The 21,056-nt window shown below is 42.6% G+C and overlaps 1 protein-coding gene across 1 annotated transcript in view; it reads left to right on the top strand.

The window, feature by feature from the left end:
* DNAH9 (dynein axonemal heavy chain 9) overlaps positions 1-21,056 on the top strand; it is a 305,906-nt gene that overhangs the window by 129,495 nt on the left and 155,355 nt on the right. Inside the window, exons 33-38 of the mRNA XM_058559699.1 lie at positions 3,790-3,917; positions 5,515-5,623; positions 6,877-7,024; positions 11,169-11,343; positions 15,337-15,510; positions 16,029-16,236. Of these exons, the coding sequence (XP_058415682.1) occupies positions 3,790-3,917; positions 5,515-5,623; positions 6,877-7,024; positions 11,169-11,343; positions 15,337-15,510; positions 16,029-16,236 (942 nt within the window). The remainder of the gene's footprint in view (positions 1-3,789; positions 3,918-5,514; positions 5,624-6,876; positions 7,025-11,168; positions 11,344-15,336; positions 15,511-16,028; positions 16,237-21,056) is intronic.

Genomic DNA, 21,056 nt, shown 5'->3' with positions numbered 1-21,056 from the left:
TATTCTGTTCTAGTTATCTAATCCTATACTAATGTCACTTTATTTTGACTACAATCATTTTTATTTATTTATTTATTTTTTTTATGAGGAAGATCAGCCCTGAGCTAACATCCATGCTAATCCTCCTTTTTTTGCTGAGGAATACCGGCTCTGAGCTAACATCTATTGCCAATCCTCCTCCTTTTTTTTCCCCCAAAGCCCCAGTAGATAGTTGCATGTCATAGCTGCACATCCTTCTAGTTGCTGTATGTGGGACGCGGCCTCAGCATGGCCGGAGAAGCAGTGCGTCGGTGCGCGCCGGGGATCTGAACCCCGGGCCGCCAGTAGCGGAGCGCGAGCATTTAACTGCTAAGCCATGGGGCCAGCCCCTTGATTACAATCATTTTATAACATATTTTAATATCTGATGAGGTAAGTCCCTCCTCAATATTGTTTTGTAATTTTCTTGGCTAGTCTCAAGCACTTCTTATTCCATATTAAATTTAAGTTCACATAATATAATTAAAACTTGAAACTCTGTTGGAATTTGAATGTTTTATTAAATATATACACTAAATTTGGAGAAACTGACAAAGAAGATATAATAATCCTAAATCTGTATTCACTAAACACGAGAACTTCCAAGTAAATGGAATATAGCCTTTTTTTTTAAAGATTTTACTTATTTATTTTTTTCCCCCCAAAGCCCCAGTAGATAGTTGTATGTCATAGCTGCACATCCTTCTAGTTGCTGTATGTGGGACACAGCCTCAGCATGGCCGGAGAAGCGGTGCCTCGGTGCACGCCCAGGATCCAAACCCGGGCCACCAGCAGCGGAGGGCACGCACTTAACCGCTAAGCCACGGGGCCAGCCCTGGAATATAGCCTTTTAAAATATTTTAGAAGTACTTGATAAAAACAGAAATATAGTGGATTATAATAATATACCTTTTTCAAAATTAGACAGGTCCAGTAGTCAGAAAAATAAGTACAGATATAGAGGAACCGGGAAACATATCATCAAACTCAATATAACACATATTATAGAACTTTGCATCTTATAAATACAAAATATTCCTTTCTTGGTTGGTTCATGGGACATTTCCAAAAATTAAACTGGTGCAGCCACCATGGAAAACAGTATGGAGATTCCTCAAAAAATGAAGAATAGAACTACCATACTATCCAGCTATTCCACTACTGCGTATTTATCCAAAGAACATGAAAACACAAATTCCTAAAGATACACGCACCCCTGTGTTCATTGCAGCATTATTCACAATAGCCAAGACTTGGAAGCAACCTAGGTGCCCATAAAGGGATGAAAGGATAAAGAAGAGGTGGTATATATACACAATGGAATACCACACAGCCATAAGAAATGATGAAATCCAGCCATTTGTGACAACATGGATGGACCTTGAGGGTATTATGCTAAGCAAAACAAGTCAGAGGGAGAAAGTCGAATACCATATGATCTCACTCATAAGTAGAAGATAAAAACAACAACAAAAAATCACATAGACACAGAGATCGGATTGGTGGTTACCAGAGGGGAAGGGGGGAGGGAGGAGGGTGAAAGGGGTGATTAGGCACATATGGCTGGTGATGGACCCTAATTAGTCTTTGGGTGGTGAACATGATGTAACCTATGCAGAAATTGAAATGTAATGATGTACTCCTGAAATTTATATAATGTTATAAACCAATGTTACTACAATAAAATAAAAAATAAATAAAAATTTAGCTGGCTACAGAAGAAGCCATAACAAATTCAAAAGTATCAATTACAGGCCACATTCTCTGATAATAATGCAATAGAATTAAAAACAAATAGTAAGAAAATGACCAAAAATAATTTTACATTTGCAAATCAAGAAGTGCTCACTTAACTCTGGATTAAAGAAAAAATTAAATTCCAACCCCTCTAGGAAGCAATATAAAGAAGAACACTTCATACAAAAACCTATGGGACACATCTAAAGTCAATAAGGAAAAACTCTAAACTCTCTTTATTACAGAAGTAGGCTAGAAATAAAGGAAGTCAGTATCCCTCCTAAGAAATTAGAGTAATAAACCAAACCTGAAGAAAATTGGGAAGAAGAAACTAATAAAGATAAAAGCTGAAATTAGTGGGAAGGAGCAAAAAAAAATCATAGGAAGGATAAATAAATATAAATATTCTCTTTGTAAAGACCAATAAGTACTTTGTGAGGATAAAAAGAATAAAAGTATATAAGATTAGGAATTAGAAAGAATATATAACAGTAGATATAGACAAGATTAAAATAGAAGAGAACATTTAATTAGATGACACATATTTGAAAAACTAGAAGAAATAGATGATCCTCTAGCAAAATATAATATTAACAAAATTTACTCAATAAGTAGAAAAGGAGTAAACTAATGAAAAGGAAAATATAAAAATAGTAGGAGAACAAAAAAAAGATAAATCCAAAAAAATAAAAAAGGACACTCCTCAAATAATTTTATGAAGCCAGAATAATCTTGATATCAACCTCTATATAGAACCAAAAACAATAGCCCAATGTCACTTATTAGTATAGATGCAGAAATTCTGAATAAAATATCAGTAAATAAAATCCAACAGTGTCTCAAAAGAATAATACACTTTGACCAAGTAGAAACTACTCCAGGAATGTAAGGATAGATCAATTACTTTTTAAGTATTAACCTAAAGCATTAACAAATTAAAAGAGAAAATCATTTGATGAATGAAAAATGGATAGATGCTAAAAACTCAGTTGCCAATCCTAATAAAAAAAATTCTAAGTAAAATAGGAATAGAAGAAAATCCCTTAAATATAATAAATACTCTTTACCTCCCAAAGGGAAAAAGAAATCACTCTGAGTGATGAGCAACTAAAACCATTTCCATTAAAATCAGGAATAAGTCAGGGAGATCTATTATCAACATTATTATTCAGCATTGTTTGGTAGGATTCTAGAAGATGCAGTAAAACAAGAAAATGGAATACATGGTATAAATTGGAGAAAAGGAGAAAAATTATTATTTTGCTGATTATACAGCTTTATACCTAGAAAACTCGAGACATTATTGAAAAATCACTAGAATTAATAAGAAAATTTATTAAATGTAACTAAGTATAAAATAAACACAAAATTTGATAGCTTTTCTCTATACTAGCAGTAGACAGCTAAATATGGAAATACAGAAAAAAAAAATCCCATTCACAATAGCAACAAAAACTATGAAATGTTTAGGAATACATTTAGCCAAAGAAATACATTGAAAACGCTGCAAAAATTCATTAAGGAACAGAAAACATTATTTGAATAAATGAAAATACATGGCATATTATTGATTGGGAAAGCTTAATATCATAAAAATCAATGCTATCCAAACTAAGATGTGAATTTCTTAGAATCACATCAGGCCTTCTCTCAAAGCCTGCGTTTGACAAGATTTGCCTGCGCTGCAGTTACAAAGGATGAAAACCTTACCTAAAAAGGTTTTATATAATTTCATCATGTCACAGTTGCCTGTTGAGATGATCCACTGGGTCCCTTGTCACTTAAAAAGCTAGTACTATTAGGTTTTGTTGTTATTTTGCTGCTGTCATTCTTACAAAAATTCAGACTGAAGCACAGAGAGAGTGGCAACTTGAACGTTGTCAGATTTTTGGTAGAGTTGGATACAAAGCCAGTTCTGACCTGCCTTTTCTATTTACACCTCCTTCTGAGTGCTGTAGCTAATAGAGAAAGGCTGTGTTAAGAGAAAGAAGATTGATGGTGAAGTGGAAAATAAGATACCGTGGTTCCTTTTAGGATTGTTCTCTTCCATCATGCGGGAGCTTGCCAACATCACCCATGATGGGCCCAAGTGGATTTTACTGGATGGCGACATAGATCCAATGTGGATTGAGTCTCTGAACACTGTCATGGATGATAACAAGGTATCAAGTGGGAAGGGAAATCCCTACATCATCCCTAATCGTCTATGAAACCAGTCCCCCAGCATGGCAGGAGCGTTTGGAAATCTCAACTCCACACAAGAGCTGGCCCCGAGTAAGGAATTGTTACCGATGTCTTTATTTCTTAAATTTTTTCCAGCTTTATTGAGCTATAATTGACATATAACATTGTGTAAGTTTAAGGTGTACAACGTGGTGATTTGAAATACATGTATATTGTGAAATTATTACCACAATAAGGTTAGTTAGCACCTCCATCACCCCACATAATTACCTTTTTGTGTGTGTGGTGAGAACTTTTAAGATCTACTCTCTTAGCACCTTTCAAGTATACAATATAGTATTGTTAACTATAGTTACCATGCTGTACATTAGCTCCCCAGAATAATTCATCTTATAAGTGTAAGTTTGTACCCTTTGACCACGTTCACCCATTTCCTCCACCCTCCCCACCCCCCATCCCTGACAACCACCAATCCGCTCTGTTTCTATGAGTTTAGTTTTTTTAGATTCCACATATAAGTGAGATCATACAGTATTTTTCTTTCTCTGTCTGGCTTATTTCACTTAACGTAATGCTCTCCAAGTCAATCCGTGCTGTTGGAAATGGTAGGATTTCCTTCTTTTTTATGGCTAAATAATATTCTGTTGGACATACACACCACATTTTCTTTATCCATTCATCCATTGACAGACACTTAGGTTGTTTCCATGTCTTGGCTATTGTAAATAATGCTCCAATGAACATGGGGGTGCATATATCTCTTCAAGATCCTAATTGCATTTTATTACCTTTGTCTTTGACAGACATCTCAGATTCATCAGAATGAGCAACTTTCACTTACTTCAATGGCACTGCCATTACTCACACCGTTTTTAGCATTGTCGTAATTTCCTTCAGAATCTTCTGCACGTAGATTAATGTAATATTTAGAGATGAAAGGAATCTTAAATGATCTATTCAAATCTTTTTTCTTTATTTTTTTCTTTTTTTATAAATAAGGAAATTGAAGATCAGAAATAGTCTGAGCCTATCAGACATCCTGAATGGTGGCAAATCTTTATCCATTGAGAGTATATTATTTTTCATAAACAATGAAAACTAAATGAATGCCGATAAAGTGGCTGTGAAGCTGGTCGCTGCTCCTAAACTTGTTCAGAAAGCACATCCAGATTAGAAGTCTTATGATGATTTCAACATTTACAGGATCGTTACAATAAACGTATGCTCTCCCAGAGGGACTACTTTAAAAGAAACAGTAGTAATATGAAGCCTACGCTTTTTTCCTTGAATAATCTTATTATTCCAATATGGCCTAGTTTATTTGAATCATTGATATCAATTTAAACTTTTTAGATAATTTGTTTCCCAATTCAATACACACACATACAGGGATGGGGAGCGAGGAGGCATGAGAGGGGAGAGAGAGGATTGTTGCACATTTAGAAAATACTTACAATTACAAGTAAGAAAATAATCATCCATAATCCCTACCAGAAGTAATCAGCTAAATCTCCCCCAGCTGGCCGTGTGTCCTAACTCCGCCCTTCCTGGCATGTCCCTCTCTGTTGTCTCCAGGTGCTGACTCTGGCGAGCAACGAGAGGATCCCTCTGAATCCCACAATGAGGCTCCTCTTTGAGATCAGCCACCTGCGCACGGCCACACCGGCAACTGTCTCCAGAGCAGGTATGACCTACGAAAAGAAAAAACCACAAAACTGCTCAGTTAAAAACAGATGCCTTCAGCGTTCCATAGGATGTTGCTGGCTCTGAAGGAAGTTCCAAACAGGGGTCAACATCGATCATCCAAAACTCTGGCCTAATCCTCAGCCTTAATCCACATCAACGAGGGTGAGCAAGTGCTCTAAGGCCAGGGCCATGTGATCCTCTTAATTCTGAAATGTTATGGTAATGGGAAGAGAAATGGCCCCTGAGCTGGACAACTGTCCTCTGCACGTAAGTGCCTCGAATTAGGCTACGTTTAGGCCAGTTCTAGCCTCCAGGTTAATGAAGATGACCAAGCATTGCAATTTCTCACTACATCCTGGTGGAAAATAACAGCTTTCTACCTTAACTTTGCTCTATCTTCACTGGGCAAATTTATTAGCAGCGACTAGAGGATAAAGAGAACATGTTTGATCTCTGCCATAATATCAGATTCTCTTTTAAGGATCTGTGCTGGGGTTGTGACCACGGGCCAGGAGACTGGTCTCTCTCACTCTGTATTCGTTTTGTGGGGCTGCTGTAACAAATCACCACAAACTTGGTGGCTTTTAAAACAACAGACATTTATTCTCTCACAGTTCTAGAAGTCAGATGTCTGATCAAGGTGTCAGCCCAGCTGTGCTCTCTCTGAAGGTTCTAGGAGAGAATCCTTCCTTGCGTCTTCCAGCTTAGGCGTGCCTTGGCTTGTGGCGCATGACTCCAATCTCTATGTCCATCTTCACATGGCCTTCTTCTCTGTGTGTCTTTCCTTTTCTGTCTCTTACAAGGACACTTGTAAATGTCCCACCCAGATAACCCAGGATGATCTCACCTCAAGATCCTCACCTTAATAATATCTGCAGAGACTCTTTTTCTAAACAAGCTCACATTCACAGGTTCCAGGGTTAGGACATGGATGTATCCCTTTGGGGGCCACATTTCAACCTGCTACACACTTCCGCACCATGACAAATATTGCTAATCAATCACAGCCTTCTTTCCTCCTAAGCCTAGAGTTGGCCTTAGGATCCTTTTTAACACTGCTTTGTATCAGCTGTTATCAGTCTGGAGTTGATCCCAATGGCAAACCCATTTGCCCTCTCAGACTTGGGCCAGATCTCCGTTCTTTCTAAGTCCGGGCTTCTGTACATTTTCTCAACAGAGAAAATAACTGGGGTGAAAAATATACTGACATCTACGGAAAATTTCACTAAATAATATTCTCTGTGCTCCCAGGGATCCTGTACATCAACCCAGCAGACCTGGGATGGAACCCTCCAGTGAGCAGCTGGATTGACAGGCGGGAAATCCAGACAGAGAGAGCCAACCTAACCATTCTGTTTGACAAGTATCTTCCAATCTGCTTAGACACACTCAGAACCAGGTGGGCCAAGAAATAAGGAAGTTAACAAATTAAATCAGCAGGAAAAAGCCTGTTGGCTCACACCTGATGTCCCGCTGATGTTCTGTCCTGTCCCCAAAGTCAGATGTCCCTAGAGCATTCCCCTCCGGATATGGCAGATGGCAGAGGGGAATACACATTAGGATGGCCATGGGATGCCTATTGTCAGTTCAGGCAAGAAGTGAGATGAGTGAAGAGGAGGAAGACATATAGTGCCTTTCGTCAGTGCCACATGGGTGTAGTGGAAGGAGGCTGTAGGTTGTAATATCAGATAACAATCCTGAGATCCTTCAGTTTGCAGGCCACGCAGCTAGCCCTCCTACAAATGATGCATGGGCCAGATCCACAGACCTAGAAGGGAAGATGACAGCTGTCAGTGACATGTGGGGCCCACTTCCTGTTCCTGGCTGTGTATGTTCATGGCCCAGATAATGCAGGATTGTGTATACTGCATCATTTGACATCCTGCCCCTCTGGACACTGAGGGTTCACTTTTCCTCTTATAGGTTTGCAAAAGTAAAAGCAACAAGCCCTGATAATTTATCACATAAACAAGAGATTAATTGCTCTTAACCAAAAGGACACTTATTACAGCAAGAATATTATATGTGTCTGCAGAGAGAGGTTCTGGTGTTTGGAATCTGGTTTTGTTTTACGTTCTCTTTTTTGCCATTTGATGCATCAGTCTATGAATCAGGTACCCAACCCTGTAGTTTAGCCCAGTTCAACCATCAGAAGCTGGTGCTGTGAAGGCCACATGACCCAGAAATCCATACTTCCTAAAGATTCAACAAGTTAGGGTGAGGATTATGTTTCCCAGAAATTAGGTCCGTCACTCAAAATGACCCTGGCTCCTTATTCTTTGGTCTGTCAAGCGCAGAATGGAGAATTGCTCGCAAGCATGGAGGCAGAGGCGATGGGGAACTTCCTGCTGCAGGAGGGCCTCAGGAGCTCTCCTCTCACATGCCCGGCCCCTCATCCTATCAAAATCCACCCATGTTAAGAAAGAATTTTATATAACTAAAACCTGAGTTGCAGCCAACTAGTTTACATAGTGGTATATTTTTAGATATTTAATTGAATATTTATTAATTTGGATTTTGTACTTTTTATATTTCAGGGTCAATAATTATTTTTCCAAACTTCAACATTTTCATAAACCCTTGAAAAGCCTTTAGCCCCTTGTGGCCTGTGGGCTCTACAGCCTTGGGATCTAACGAGATTGAGCAGCTGGATGTGGGCAATAGTGGTTAGTGTCACAAATGGGCAAGGGCCACAAAGAGTTAAAACACCCCAGGAGGAGAAGGTTTTAGGAAAATAGTATAGCCCTATTCTTTATGGTTTATTGAGACACTTGTCCAAAATATCCTTTGACTAAAAGTTAGGCCATTTCCCACTCTGGTCATTTAGAACAAGAGATGCCAAACTCTTGTCTATCTGTGTGTGAGTATGTGAGTGTGTTTGTGTGTACCTGCGTGCGCTCATGTGCATGCACAAGCCTTTGAAACAAGCTTTGAAGACTCTGTATTAAGCCTATCCAGAGACAACTCTTCCCCCTAATCTCTGAACCCTATGGTTATCAAGAAAAAAAAATAGTTGTAATTTATGGCACCCGCTCTGGGTGTTATTTCATTTAATTCTCACAACATTCCTAAGACAGCTAACCATCCTGTAGATCAGGGAGCTAAGGTTCCATGATGCTCCCTCAGTGTCCCAGCTGCTTAGTAACAAGGCTCTTACATCGAAGTCTTACTTCTTTTTTATTCATCATGGCCTTGTCATGCCGGCTCTATGTGGCCCTGTTGCTACGAAGCTGTGTGATGCCGACATAGTAATTTTTACATTGAACGAGCAGGCCTCAGAAGGGGCGATTATAAAGCACTTTTATTTTGTCTCCCACTGTTCCTTCAAAACCATTTAATGTGTCCAGTTCTCCTCCTGCCCCTGGATGAAATCTAGGTCACCATCCGTGACTTTTATGACATTCTTCAGTAATAAAAAGGCATCGGATCACTTCTAGTCACACAGTCACACATAAAATTTTTAAAAACACATATGAAAATTTTAAAAAACAAACTCTATTTAAAATGAAAGCTTCTCCACCTGCCGGCCCAGCTCAGGCCTGCTTCCCACTCTCCAGGGGCAGTGGGGAAAGGAAGTGTCCTTGACTTCTCTCCTTACTCTACCAGTAGCTCTCTAACCAGCTGTAGCTTCTGACCCTTCAGGGTTGACGAGGGACAGAGAGAAGAGAGTAAGGGTCAGGAAAAGTCTTGATGACTGCAGTGGGCGTGGCCTCAGAGACCCTAACTGTGGCAGATTTGAAATCTGCCTCTTTCTGTTAGGCAGCTTTCATCGGTTCCTTGGACCCCTCGCCATCACTGGAAATATCCCACAGGCCTTTCCTTGAAGCAAGTAAATGTCTCTCCATCAGCCAGTCATGGACAACTCATGCAAACCCATCCAGGTGCCCCCTTAGCCAGCATCTAAAATAACCCCACATGCTCACAGCCCACATCTGGATTCCAGGAAACACTCATCCCTCCTTTACTTTGACAAACTGAAGCACAGGCTGCTCCAGCAAGCCACCTCTCTACACTCCACTGTGAGATCAGCAAGTCTGTGCAGGGTTTGCCAGGCGCGGGTCCTCTGCCAGCTCAGAGTAGTCCTATTGAAGCCCCTTTCTCTGGCTCTCTAGTTGGGGCAAGCACCTGCCTTCCCTATGGGAGAGGGAGCACTCATTGCATGCTAAGAGCTCTCCCCAAAATTCTGTATGCTAATTTCTAGCCCTTCCAGCATCTCCCACTTTGATCCTCTATAGCCTTGAGAGGACCAGAGGCCGGGGCTGCAAAACCCTTTGCAAGTCTCTCCTTGGTTGTCTGGAATCTCAGTTTGGAATTGTCAGAGTAGTCAGCCCCTATTGTCTTGGCACCTCATCCAGAACTGAGCCTGAGATAGTTCCATTTTAGCATTCTGTTACAAAGATGTGTCGAAGAAATGAAGGAAAGCCTATCAAGTTCTCTGTTTTCTCATTACTCATGGATGTAATGCCTAGATTATTAGACCACTTCAAAGCATTGTTGTGAGGATTGCAACTAGTTTAAAAACAAGGGCGAACACAAAACACTGAAGAGAATGGGATGCTATCAAACCCTGAGGCCCAATGCTGGTAAACGACTTTTAAGGTGTCAGTTGATGGTGTTACTCATCTTATCACAATGGACTCTGCCTCTGTGCAGCCTGTGAGCTCATCTTCCCATGGGAGGTGGCAACGTGGGCAGGTGTACAGGAGGGGGTTAGTGTGTGGGTACGTGGTGTACTATGTGTGCATGGGTGGTGGGATGAGAGTGCCCAAGGGTGTGTGTGTGTGTGTGCGTGTATGCACACGTGCATGCACACACATGCTCCTGCTCCCTTGGGCATAGATTCACCTTTGTGCGTCTCTTGATATCTGCTTTTCAGTCAAGACCTCCAAAGCCAAGATTAAAACTAGAAAAGCCAGGGCAGGACAAACTCACAGAGGTATATTTTTGGAAGAGGAACTCCATCAGCAAATAATGATTGTATAAAATAACCATCTGTCCCCGCCTACTCTGCCCCCCAGAGAAGACTCTAGCCCCAAAGAAAATATTTTCAATGTGTTTTAACTGAGGGAACTCCTCTGAGCTGGAGGAGTGGAAGGGCCAACCTCAGAACTGCACCCACTTTGACTTTGTAGGTGCTTTTTGACACTTGAAGAAACTGTGAAAGGAGTGAAACTGAGATATTTAGTCGTTTAGTTGTAGCTGCCTACAATCCCCAAGGACTGAGAGAGGACCATCAATGTTCGGAGAAGGGAAGAGGAGAGGGGGAGGGCGTCAGAGGAAAAGAAGATGAGAATAGGAACCTTCTCAGGAGTGCTCCAGACCCTTACTTCTTTGCAAAGGAAGCTGATCCAAAAATAGCTGAGGAGAACAAAGGCTTAAGTAGCAACATGGTTCTCTGTAATCCTCAAGTTTTTGCTGCTGCAAAACGGCATGAACTTGACAAATCATCAGTCCACAGAAACCAGTTAGGTTCCATAGCTATCCAGCAACCTCTAGGATGGAAAATCCAGTGTTTTAGAGCACACCTGGGTCTCTCTTTGCAGATTTAAGAAGATAATTCCAATCCCAGAGCAGAGCATGGTTCAGATGCTGTGCCACCTTCTCGAGTGTCTGCTGACTGAAGAGGACATCCCTGCAGACTGCCCCAAGGAAACCTATGAGCTTTATTTTGTGTTCGCTGCCATCTGGGCTTTTGGTGGAGCAATGGTCCAAGATCAGGTAAGAGGACGTGCTGAGGCTAACACCCATATTGCAAGTCCACAGTGGCAAAAACTGATCTTGCAGCAAAGATTTGGAAGACAGGACAGCTCAACGTCATAATCAACAGGAAAGCATCAAACTATTTAGTTTATCCACTGCTCTGCTCAAGACATCAGTCCCCATAGAAGGGCCTCGTGGGGTTAGACAGGTGAGATTGGGCTGTGTTTTGAGCTGTTGCTTTTTGAGTTAGCGAATGTATCCCTGAATTCTTGGAGAGTGGCAGTGTTTGAGTTTGAACAATTGGAGGTGTAAGTATACTACTTTGCGGGGTGATATGCATTTTATTGCTTTAATGATGCTGTGCTGTAGAAGCTTGAGTGAAAGGAATCACTTTAACCTTCTAAAAATCTTCCAGAACAAGCATGTACCACTCTGTGCCAGACCAGAGTTAACCATCACATCTCTATACTCCTAAAATGTGGAGCTGTCCATAGAAGTTTGGACTGAAGGTTAATTAACATCTGGAGGTGGGAAACCAAAGTAGTAGTTTTCTCATGGTGTTGGCTGCTGTAGCCTCATGCTGTTTAGGGTAGGGATGTTGGCTTGGAGTATCTTGGCATCCTATTCCCTAACCCTTCTTATATTTCCAGCATTTTTCTTTACTTAGTTTCCTCAAAATAAAAGGTATTTTACCTAGAAACAACATATTCAAGGTTATACAGACCAGTTTTTTACAACTGACTCTAGCCATCAGGCAATATCATATAGAAGTTAAGAATATGGACTCCAGATTTGAATTGTAGCTCTGCCACTTATTATCTGGAGGTCCCTGGACAAGTAACTTAACCCCTCTCTACCTTACTTCCCCCAGGTGTACAAAGGAGATGAGAGCGATGAGTGTGGTACCCAGTTCCTATGATGGTTGTAAAGATTAAATACAGGGATACTGTTCCAATTTTCTGACATGAATATGTGCAAAGCACTTAGCATAGTGCTGGCACGCATATGTGCTTATTATTAATATTCTCCTACCATAAATGTTCAGTTTCATAGCAAATACCTGGTGCCTCTCTCACAACAGGGCATCAAACCAAGCTGTAATTGTTGGAGAGTTATGATTTACTCTTTCGGGTCTGAGTTGATTAGGGGCTCTTTCAAGGAAAGAGATAAAAAGTTTCAGCCTCCCAGAGCAAACCATGTTCTAAGAATCCAGAATAGAGGTGAGCTGGGAGAATTAAAAATTAATTTAGAATTAACAATTTATTTAGAGTTAACCATTTCTTTTCCATTTTCGCAGGCTCTAGTTGTAACATCCATCCTACCTCCCATAACGCCCTAACATGTTCTTTGGTGCTCAAAATTCAGAAAGCAGCTCTCAGAAGTCCTTAGGACATGTGCCTTTCTCCCTCTCCCTCTCTAGAGCGAGGTGCGGGAAGGAAAGGGGCACTCTCCAAGGGCAGCAGGATGCCTGGATGGACGGGAGTTTGACATCTGAGAATACCATGCTCTCTCTTCCGTAGCCCTTGGAGCTTCTCCATGAACTGCCTCTTTGATAGCTTCACGTTTCCCCTTTGAGGCAAGAAAGCAATGAGTGCAGCAGGATGGATGAGACCTAGCTGAAATGCACAGACGTCCAGAATTCATAGGTTATTGCTTTCCATCAAATGCAGTGGCTGACGTTTCGGCTGCTGAAATGTCAGACAGCAACCACTGCCGGGCTTCTCTCTTATGCTGGTGCCAAGCAGTGGGGTCTCAGGAGGAAGATGCTTGGTCAGTTTTTCTGTCTCTGTATAGAAAACATTAAATCCACTCACCTCTTTTTAAAACCCCAGCAGAAAGCATCCCTCCAGGCCTCCTGGGCTCTGGAGCACTTGGAGCTGTAGGCAGCCGTGCTGGTACCTGGGGAGAGGACAAGAGAGAAAGCTGTTAGCAGCAGGGAACGTCCAAGACCCCCACACAGCCTGCATTCAAGCCCAACACCAAAATAATGCTCTACATTGAAAGAGAGAAAGTTGGCCAAAATACTCACATCAGGAACACGCATGGTGTTTCCATTTAAAAAGCTGTCAGTAAAGCAAAGCAGAGGCGCAAACTACAGCCTGTGCTTGAGTTGAAGTCCCAATAATTAAAAGTGGGGGTAGGGGGCCTGCCTAAATAATTTGTAGCAATAGCAGGAAATGATCTCTCAGGGAGCACTGGATTGGGAGACTAAAAACCTGCGTTCAACTCCCAATTCTGCCGTATGCTTCTAGAGGTAGAACCTTTTAAGCTATTGTCCTTTCATATATAAAATAGAGATAATTTTCAGTAGCCAGGATAACTTAGAGCTCTGTGAAGATCAAATAAGGTGATCTTGGTTTCCAAACTCTACTGCAGTATGCCAGTACAACCTTAGTGTCGTCAAGTTCAAAGGGCAGGAAGGGGACCAGAGAGTTGTGGGAATCCAAAAGAGACGGGGATTTCAGAAGGAGCCTCTTCATGAAGGTCGTTGCTAAACAGACACCCAAAGAGCTGAACTGAGAAAGGGCCGTTGGATGAATCAGCAGAGATGACCTTGTCTTTATAGTATTCAATTGTAGTAGAAGAGAGGTCAAGCTCCAGACTATAGGAGGGCGAGACAGTGATGGAAGCCCAGCTAATGTCTTGGCTGAGAAACTGATCGGGTAGCTCAAGGTGGAACTGGGAGTGAGGAAAGAAGATCCACCAACCTCCTTCTTTCTAAAGGTGGCCCTTGTCTCGGATTTTCCATCTTAACCTAAAATCTGGTTTTCATAGGAAGGTAAAGGTCTTCAAGAATTTATTCATGAGTTAAAAATTGAAATTTTTTCTAAGGCGTCTGATTGCACAGAACAGTATTGAGATGACAGTGTCCCCTTAATCTGAATTCAGATTAGAAGAAGAACAGCAAACAAATCTGTCCTTACCTTAGGGCCTATTTCCGTTCTCATTTTAAGGCAAAAGAATTCAATCCTACTTACCTAGTGGACAGCAAAATGAAGAGTGCCATTTCTTCCAAGTCCAGACTCCTTGCCATGTGCCTGGCTCCCTGGCTTGTCCTTCCTTTGAGCTCCATCTTTGTCCTGCCCTCCAGGAACATTCCTAAAATGCCCAGTGTGGGCCTCTTTCCTTTTTAGGATTTTTCCTAGGTTTGTGTGTTCCAAGAGTGGGTTTGCTCCCCCACAGGGCTGTGTGTGTGAGTGTGTGCACACGTGCACACGTGAGTTCAGCTTGGACACAATAAGATAGTTTGAGTACACCGGGTGTACAGCCCTATCCTTCAGGGCTCATGATCTAATATGTACGCATGTAAATTATATGTGTCTACCTACTTCTTCTGTCAGAAAGACCACAATAGCTTTGTCTCTGCTGCTCCTAGATTTTAGAATTTTAGTTCTTGGAGGAACCTTAGAAATGTTCTTTTCTGGAATCCTCCTTTTATAGATGAGGAAACTAAACCACAGAAAGAAATTATTTGATTGTGGTTATGTGCCTGACTCCCCTCCTGAGGCTCTTCTCACTCAACCACACTATGACCCTAGGTGTCAACAGTCGCCATTTTATTCATTCCATCCCTGACTGCCATCCTGGACATGGCTCAGAGTCCCAGGAGTCCAGGAGGATAGGGGCTGATCTGTCTCCTCAGGAGTTTGCGGCCACACTTGCCCATCTTGTGGTTGCAGGCTCCCACTATCCTCCACGTTCTTACACCTCCCTCCCTCCACCCTCCTCCCCTCAATGGCTCTGAGATGCGCCAATGCCAGAGAGGCTCAGCCGCGTGGTCAAGCAGGGGTGCTCGTACGTGCTCAAGGGAGGCCCTTGGGTAGCTGGGTCTTGTTCGGGGTTGATCCTCAGGGAACTAGCTTCCTTCCTGGAGGAGTGGTCCACTGGGCAAGTTTGCACAAGCAGGAACACTTTGTGGTGCCTCCTGACCTTCCGCCTGAAGCCAGAGCAGCCTGTCCAGGCTTCTCAAGCTCTGCAGAGCCTTGCCCCTGACCTGCTTTGTTTTGGCAGCTTGTGGACTACCGGGCAGAATTCAGCAAATGGTGGCTGACCGAGTTCAAGACAGTCAAGTTTCCTCCCCAGGGAACCATCTTTGACTATTACATAGACCCAGAGACCAAGAAATTCGAGCCGTGGTCCAAGCTCATCCCCCAGTTTGAATTTGACCCTGAGATGCCTTTGCAGGTGAGTGTGACTGAGGGACCAAGGAAGTGTAGTTGCCCCAAGGATATGCAGCAGCTCTAGTTGAAGCCTCTTGTTGGTCTCCAAGTGTTTAGACCTTGCTAAGAACGAGTCATCACCAGCTACTCACCTTTTCAGAGGAATTTACGGGTGCCATGAAGTCACAAGATCCCCCAAAGTCTAGATAACTTAATTACCAGGCCCCACTGACATCCTGGGGAAAGGGGTGGGGGCAGAGATGGCAGGAGCAGAAGGTTCTAAAGTACACAGAGACTGTAGAGTTAGAGAGGCCGTAGGGACGCAGACAGAGCTGGTAGAGGAGGGAGGGGATGCTCTCTACCCAGTAAATGCGTTTATAGGATGGTCTTACCGTGGATATTGGGGAAGACACTCCTGCCCAAGGTGGTGAGCTAGCTCCACCCTGACAGCAGAATTCCCTCTTCTGAAATGCTCCGGAACATTTTGCAGTGCATCTGTTTCTCCCATGGGCATCAGGCACGCTCCTCGTGTTCCCGTTCCAGGCCTGTTTAGTGCACACGAGTGAGACGATCCGGGTGTGCTACTTCATGGAGCGGCTTATGGAGCGGCGGCGGCCCGTCATGTTGGTGGGGACCGCCGGCGTCGGCAAGTCGGTGCTCGTGGGAGCTAAGCTGGCCAGCCTCGAGGCCGAGGAATACCTGGTGAAAAGCGTGCCCTTCAACTACTACACCACGTCGGCGATGCTGCAGGGTAGGGCCCCAGAGGGCATGGGGGAGAGGGTGGGGCGTCTGAGCGGCCATGTCACTGAGGCAGAGCTGGAGCAGGGGTGACACCCAGCACACCCAGCACTGTGTGTTTCCTCTCACTCCCCTTCTCACCTCTCCCCTCCTCTCTCTCCCACAGCGCCTCTGTCCCATTTCTCCAGCACCCTTGGCACTGTCCCCTTCTCCCATCCTCTCTCCCCACCTTCCTCCCTGGCCTGCAGATTCCTCCAGGGCTGGGAGTTCAACACAAAGCAGGTCAGCACCTTGATGACAGAGAAAGCCGAGAACTGACTGAGAGATCTGCAGGGTCTTGTAGACTTTTGGCACCAGATGTGTCTCTAGAGATCGTTTCATTCTTATAGATATCTTATAGATGGGGAAACTGAGGCTCAGGTGAAAGTACATGATTGCCCAAGGTCTCCACTTAGTGGCAAGGCTGGCATGGCACATCCAGCCTCTGACCACGTCAGTGTGCTTTTCACTGGGGTTTATGCACCGGGCTCCCGGGTGGCCATGGGCCCTCCAGGGTATGGCTTCAGGGTCAGAGGCTCATTGCAGAAGACATTTCCCCTCTTCCTTGACCCTCACTTAGAGTAGAGTCCCCGTTTTTATAGAAACACTCAACACGTTAACCCTACGTATAGCTTCCTTTTGAGGAAGAGGCCAAGCCCGCCTCCCAACAAGAAGCGGGCGTGGCAGAGCTGGGGAGATCCAGCCTTAGGTCTCATGCTGTCACAGCCTTGCCCACGCTCTGTAACTTGGCCCAGGCTTTTCCGTGTGAGACCACAGTGCATCCCCAGCCCTGGAATGCAAAATCCACTGAGAGTGAGGAATTCAACATACGAGCTGTCTGCAGATTTGTGAGTTATAAGCCAGAGCTTATAACACGGAAAGTGAACCTGGTACTTTTCCTCTCCGACTACATCATCCTGGCCTTAGGCCAGCAGACTTGCAAAACGGGCTTCACTCTGACCACCACTTGCACAGACTGAACCATTTTTACTTCTCTGGTGCTTCTGTGGCCCCTGCCCCCTGTGAATCCCAGAGTCAACCAGCGGGGTGTTATCAGTGCTCTACTTTCCCCAATCTCGTGTATGAGAACAGCTCACTTCCTACCTTCTTTCTGCACCATTTTGGCAGCTCTTTCAGGATGAGGGTCCAGCCAGCTCTGCATGCTAGTGGGGAGCAGCACTGTCTCTGATCTCTACCTCACGTAGCAGTTAAGCACCTGAAGCTTGTTGATGGAAGTCCACGCTGTCCCCCCTCTCCCCCTCAGTGACAGAGACTTCTCCACCTCTGTTGATTTAGCCTCTGGGCTTCATCCCCTGCTGGGCTGGTAAATGTTTCACACCGTGGGTCCCAATCCAGCAACTGACTGTAGTTCCCACATGAATGTTAACAGGTAAGACCAAGTGAAATGATGAAGACTTATGTCAGGACTTCACTAGTTCGTCCGTGATGTGAGCATCTTCTATTTGAATACTGAAAGGAGACATCAATTTTTTGTGCTCTTCACAATGTAAACAGTTACAGGCCTGATACACTTTTAAGTTTAATCTGCATTATTAACATTTTTCTCCAGTATTTTCTTAAGTCTACACAATCAATAAAACAAGCAAGCCCTGGTCTGTATGTTTGCCAATATCTGTAGTGTAAATACTCCCATATGACCAATTTCAAGCTACCGAGGCAATGTTGGTGAACATGGAGTTGGGAAGAGCTGCACAGTAGCCCACCATTAATAGTATTTCCACTTTCTGGATGCAATAGATGACAATAACCTCCTGAGTATAGATGATGGGGAAATGTAGTAGAATAATTTGGATACGATGAGTTTTGACTATTTATTACCTTTGTTTTTAATACAATTTACTTAATTGTAAGTTTATCTAATTTACTTTTTAAGTAATGGCTGTGTTTATCAACCAGCTTGCAAAACTTTGTCAGTTTTAACTGTCAGCTCTCAAGAGGCAGCTCCAGTAAACTGCTGGCTTCATCTTTGTTCCACGAGACCTCAGCCACCGTCATGCCACACGATGTCCTAAGCTTCCATCGTGGCCTGCCACCGTCACATTAGCACCAGCAGTGGTTGTAAGCAGACTTCCTGTGCTGGCTGGTTCCCATGTTAACTCTGTTGGGTATGCCTAACATAGCTTCTCTTTCTTGTCCATGGAAAGATATACCTCTACACTTATTTACAAGCCTTGAGTCCAATGACTGATCCAATTCCAGCTCTGCCCATTTACTCCCATTCTTACAACTACAATAATAATATTAATAATAATAATAATAACTGACATTTATGAAACATTCACCAAGTATGTGTCTAACCTGAGATTAGACTTTTACACACTTTTTAATCCTTTAATCTTGTACAGCCCTGGGAGGTGAGTACTGGTATCATCTCCATATTATAGATGAGAAAACCAAGGCACAGAGGTGTTAAAGAAGCTCCTCTAAGCCACACGGGAAGTGGTGGAGCCAGGGTTTGAACCCAGACAGTCTGACTTCAGAGCCTGTGCTCTTAACCACTAGACTATACTGCCTCCCTGGTAAGAAAATACTTTGGAAACTGCAATAGATATTTGATATTATTACTATTATCATTACTATTCGAGTATTCTAGAGGAGTTCTTTTCTAGAATCCTATGATAATGATTTTATAACGTAAACAATATTTTCAATGGAGAGTACAAATTCATAGCCGAGGAAAAGGAGATGAGCTTCTCACACTGCTGCCCAGACCTCTCGCTCTTACTCTGCGTCCCTCACCTGGAGGACCTTCTCCTTCCCTCCTGTGGGAACACAGAGCATTATTCAGACAGTCACAGGACGCTGTGAACTAGAGCCAGGACGAACGCCGGCTCCTCACTGCAGCTGGACATGCACCAAAACACAACACTCGCTCCTCCTGTTAACTCCCCAGTAGCCTCTGGGTCCCTCCCTCCTCTCGCACTAGATAATGGATGAAGCAGCTGTCCTATAAACTCGCCCATCCAGAATCAACTAGGAACTGGGGAGTAACCCAAAGGCCCAGAGCGGCCGGCAAACATGTAACAAAGTCCATGCAGCAAAGCTCACACCCTTGACTCTGCAAGATGCTGGACTCTCTTACCTGGAACCTCCTGCCTCCTACTTTAGTCACAGTCCAAACACTTTGATTGTTTGGATCTTAGCCTAAAACATTTTAGAAGCAAGAAAATGGCAGGAGAAAGGGTGCTACCAACAATTAGAAAGAGGGAGCCAGAAACCCGGTATCCAAGACAAGATAGAAAACTTAAAAAAGGAATACAGGAGCTCAAAGGGTAGCTACTCTGACATCCACTGTCCTACCCAGCTCATGAGCCCATCACCGTTTCTGCAGCCCAGCATTTTCAGTGCTGTTTGTGCTTAAGACCCCATGCAATTAAGAAAGATTGCATGCAATGTGGTGTAGTCTGCTTTAAAGGGCAGGTAGTACACCCAGACAGATGTGCAAAATGTGTGCTTATAATGTGTCTATACTGTCAAAAGGTGGGAAATAGCCTAATTATACATATGATGGAATGCTAAGCATTATCACAAAGAATGAGGGAATTTTGTGTGAATTGAGTTGGAACTATTTCCAAAGCTTTGTTGAGTGAGAAAAGCAAGATACAGAACCGTGTATACAGTGTGTTCTAAATTGTGTCTTTCTAAAAAAGGCATATATAAAAATTTACATATACATACACTCACACATCTACGCTTATATGTAGTTAGAATATCTTCAGAAGGACACAAAAAAAAAACTGATAACAACAGTTGCCCCTGGCAAGGGGAATTGGCTGCTAAGAGTGGAATGGAGAATTACTTAAACTTTTTTTTAAATTATGAAATATTTCAAGCATGCAGAAAAGTACAGAAAATAATATAACAGATGCCCATGTACCCACCACCTAGATTTCACAGATGTTAACATTTTGTCATTTTGCTGTAGATCTTGGCATTATAAGTACAGTCAACATACCACCCCCATCCCTTCCTCCTCCTTGCCCCTCACTAACCTGACTACTAAAGTTTGTGTCTATCTTTCCAAATGCACACTTTTAATACATATATGTACGCATAAAAATATACAATGTTATTGTGTGTATTTAAGTTTTAAATGTATATCATACTGTAACTTTCTTTGGCAACTTACTTTTTTAATCATTGGCTGTTTTGATACATGCAGATCTATTTCACTGGTTTTCACTGCTGCATAGAATTCCATTGTATGACTAAATCATACCTCATTTATCCATTTTCCTACTAAAAAGCAGCATAATTTTTAACATTATCCCTTTAAAAAAAAGCATTTTTGAGTTATAATTGACATACATTACATGGTACATATTAAAGTATATAATTTGATAAGTTTTGAAATATTTACCCATTCATGAAGCCATCACTATAATTGAAATAATGAACATATCACCTCCAAAAGTCCCTCATATCCCTTGGTAATCCCTCCCACCCTTCCCTATCCCTCCCAATCCTGCCCTGTGCCTAGGCAACCACTGATCTATTTCTCTCACATCAGGCTAGTTTGCATTTTCTAGAATTTTATATAATGGAATCATACAGTATACCCTCTTCTTTGTCTGGCTTCTTTCACTCAGCCAGATTTTGAGATTTATCAATGTTGTTGAGTGTATCAATAGTTCATTCTTTTCATTTCTGAATAGCAAAATAAAATAGGTAAAACATTCAGAATGATTCCTAGCATACAAGTGCTTAGTAAATGGAAGCTGTGCTTATAATAATATTAAAATCCTGCTCAAATTTAAGAATTTATAAATATTA

Source organism: Diceros bicornis, chromosome 18 (genome assembly GCF_020826845.1).
Source record: "Diceros bicornis minor isolate mBicDic1 chromosome 18, mDicBic1.mat.cur, whole genome shotgun sequence".
NCBI lineage: Eukaryota > Metazoa > Chordata > Mammalia > Perissodactyla > Rhinocerotidae > Diceros > Diceros bicornis.
The sequence above is the reverse complement of the archived record's forward strand: the minus strand, read 5'-3'. Positions and strand labels throughout refer to the sequence as shown.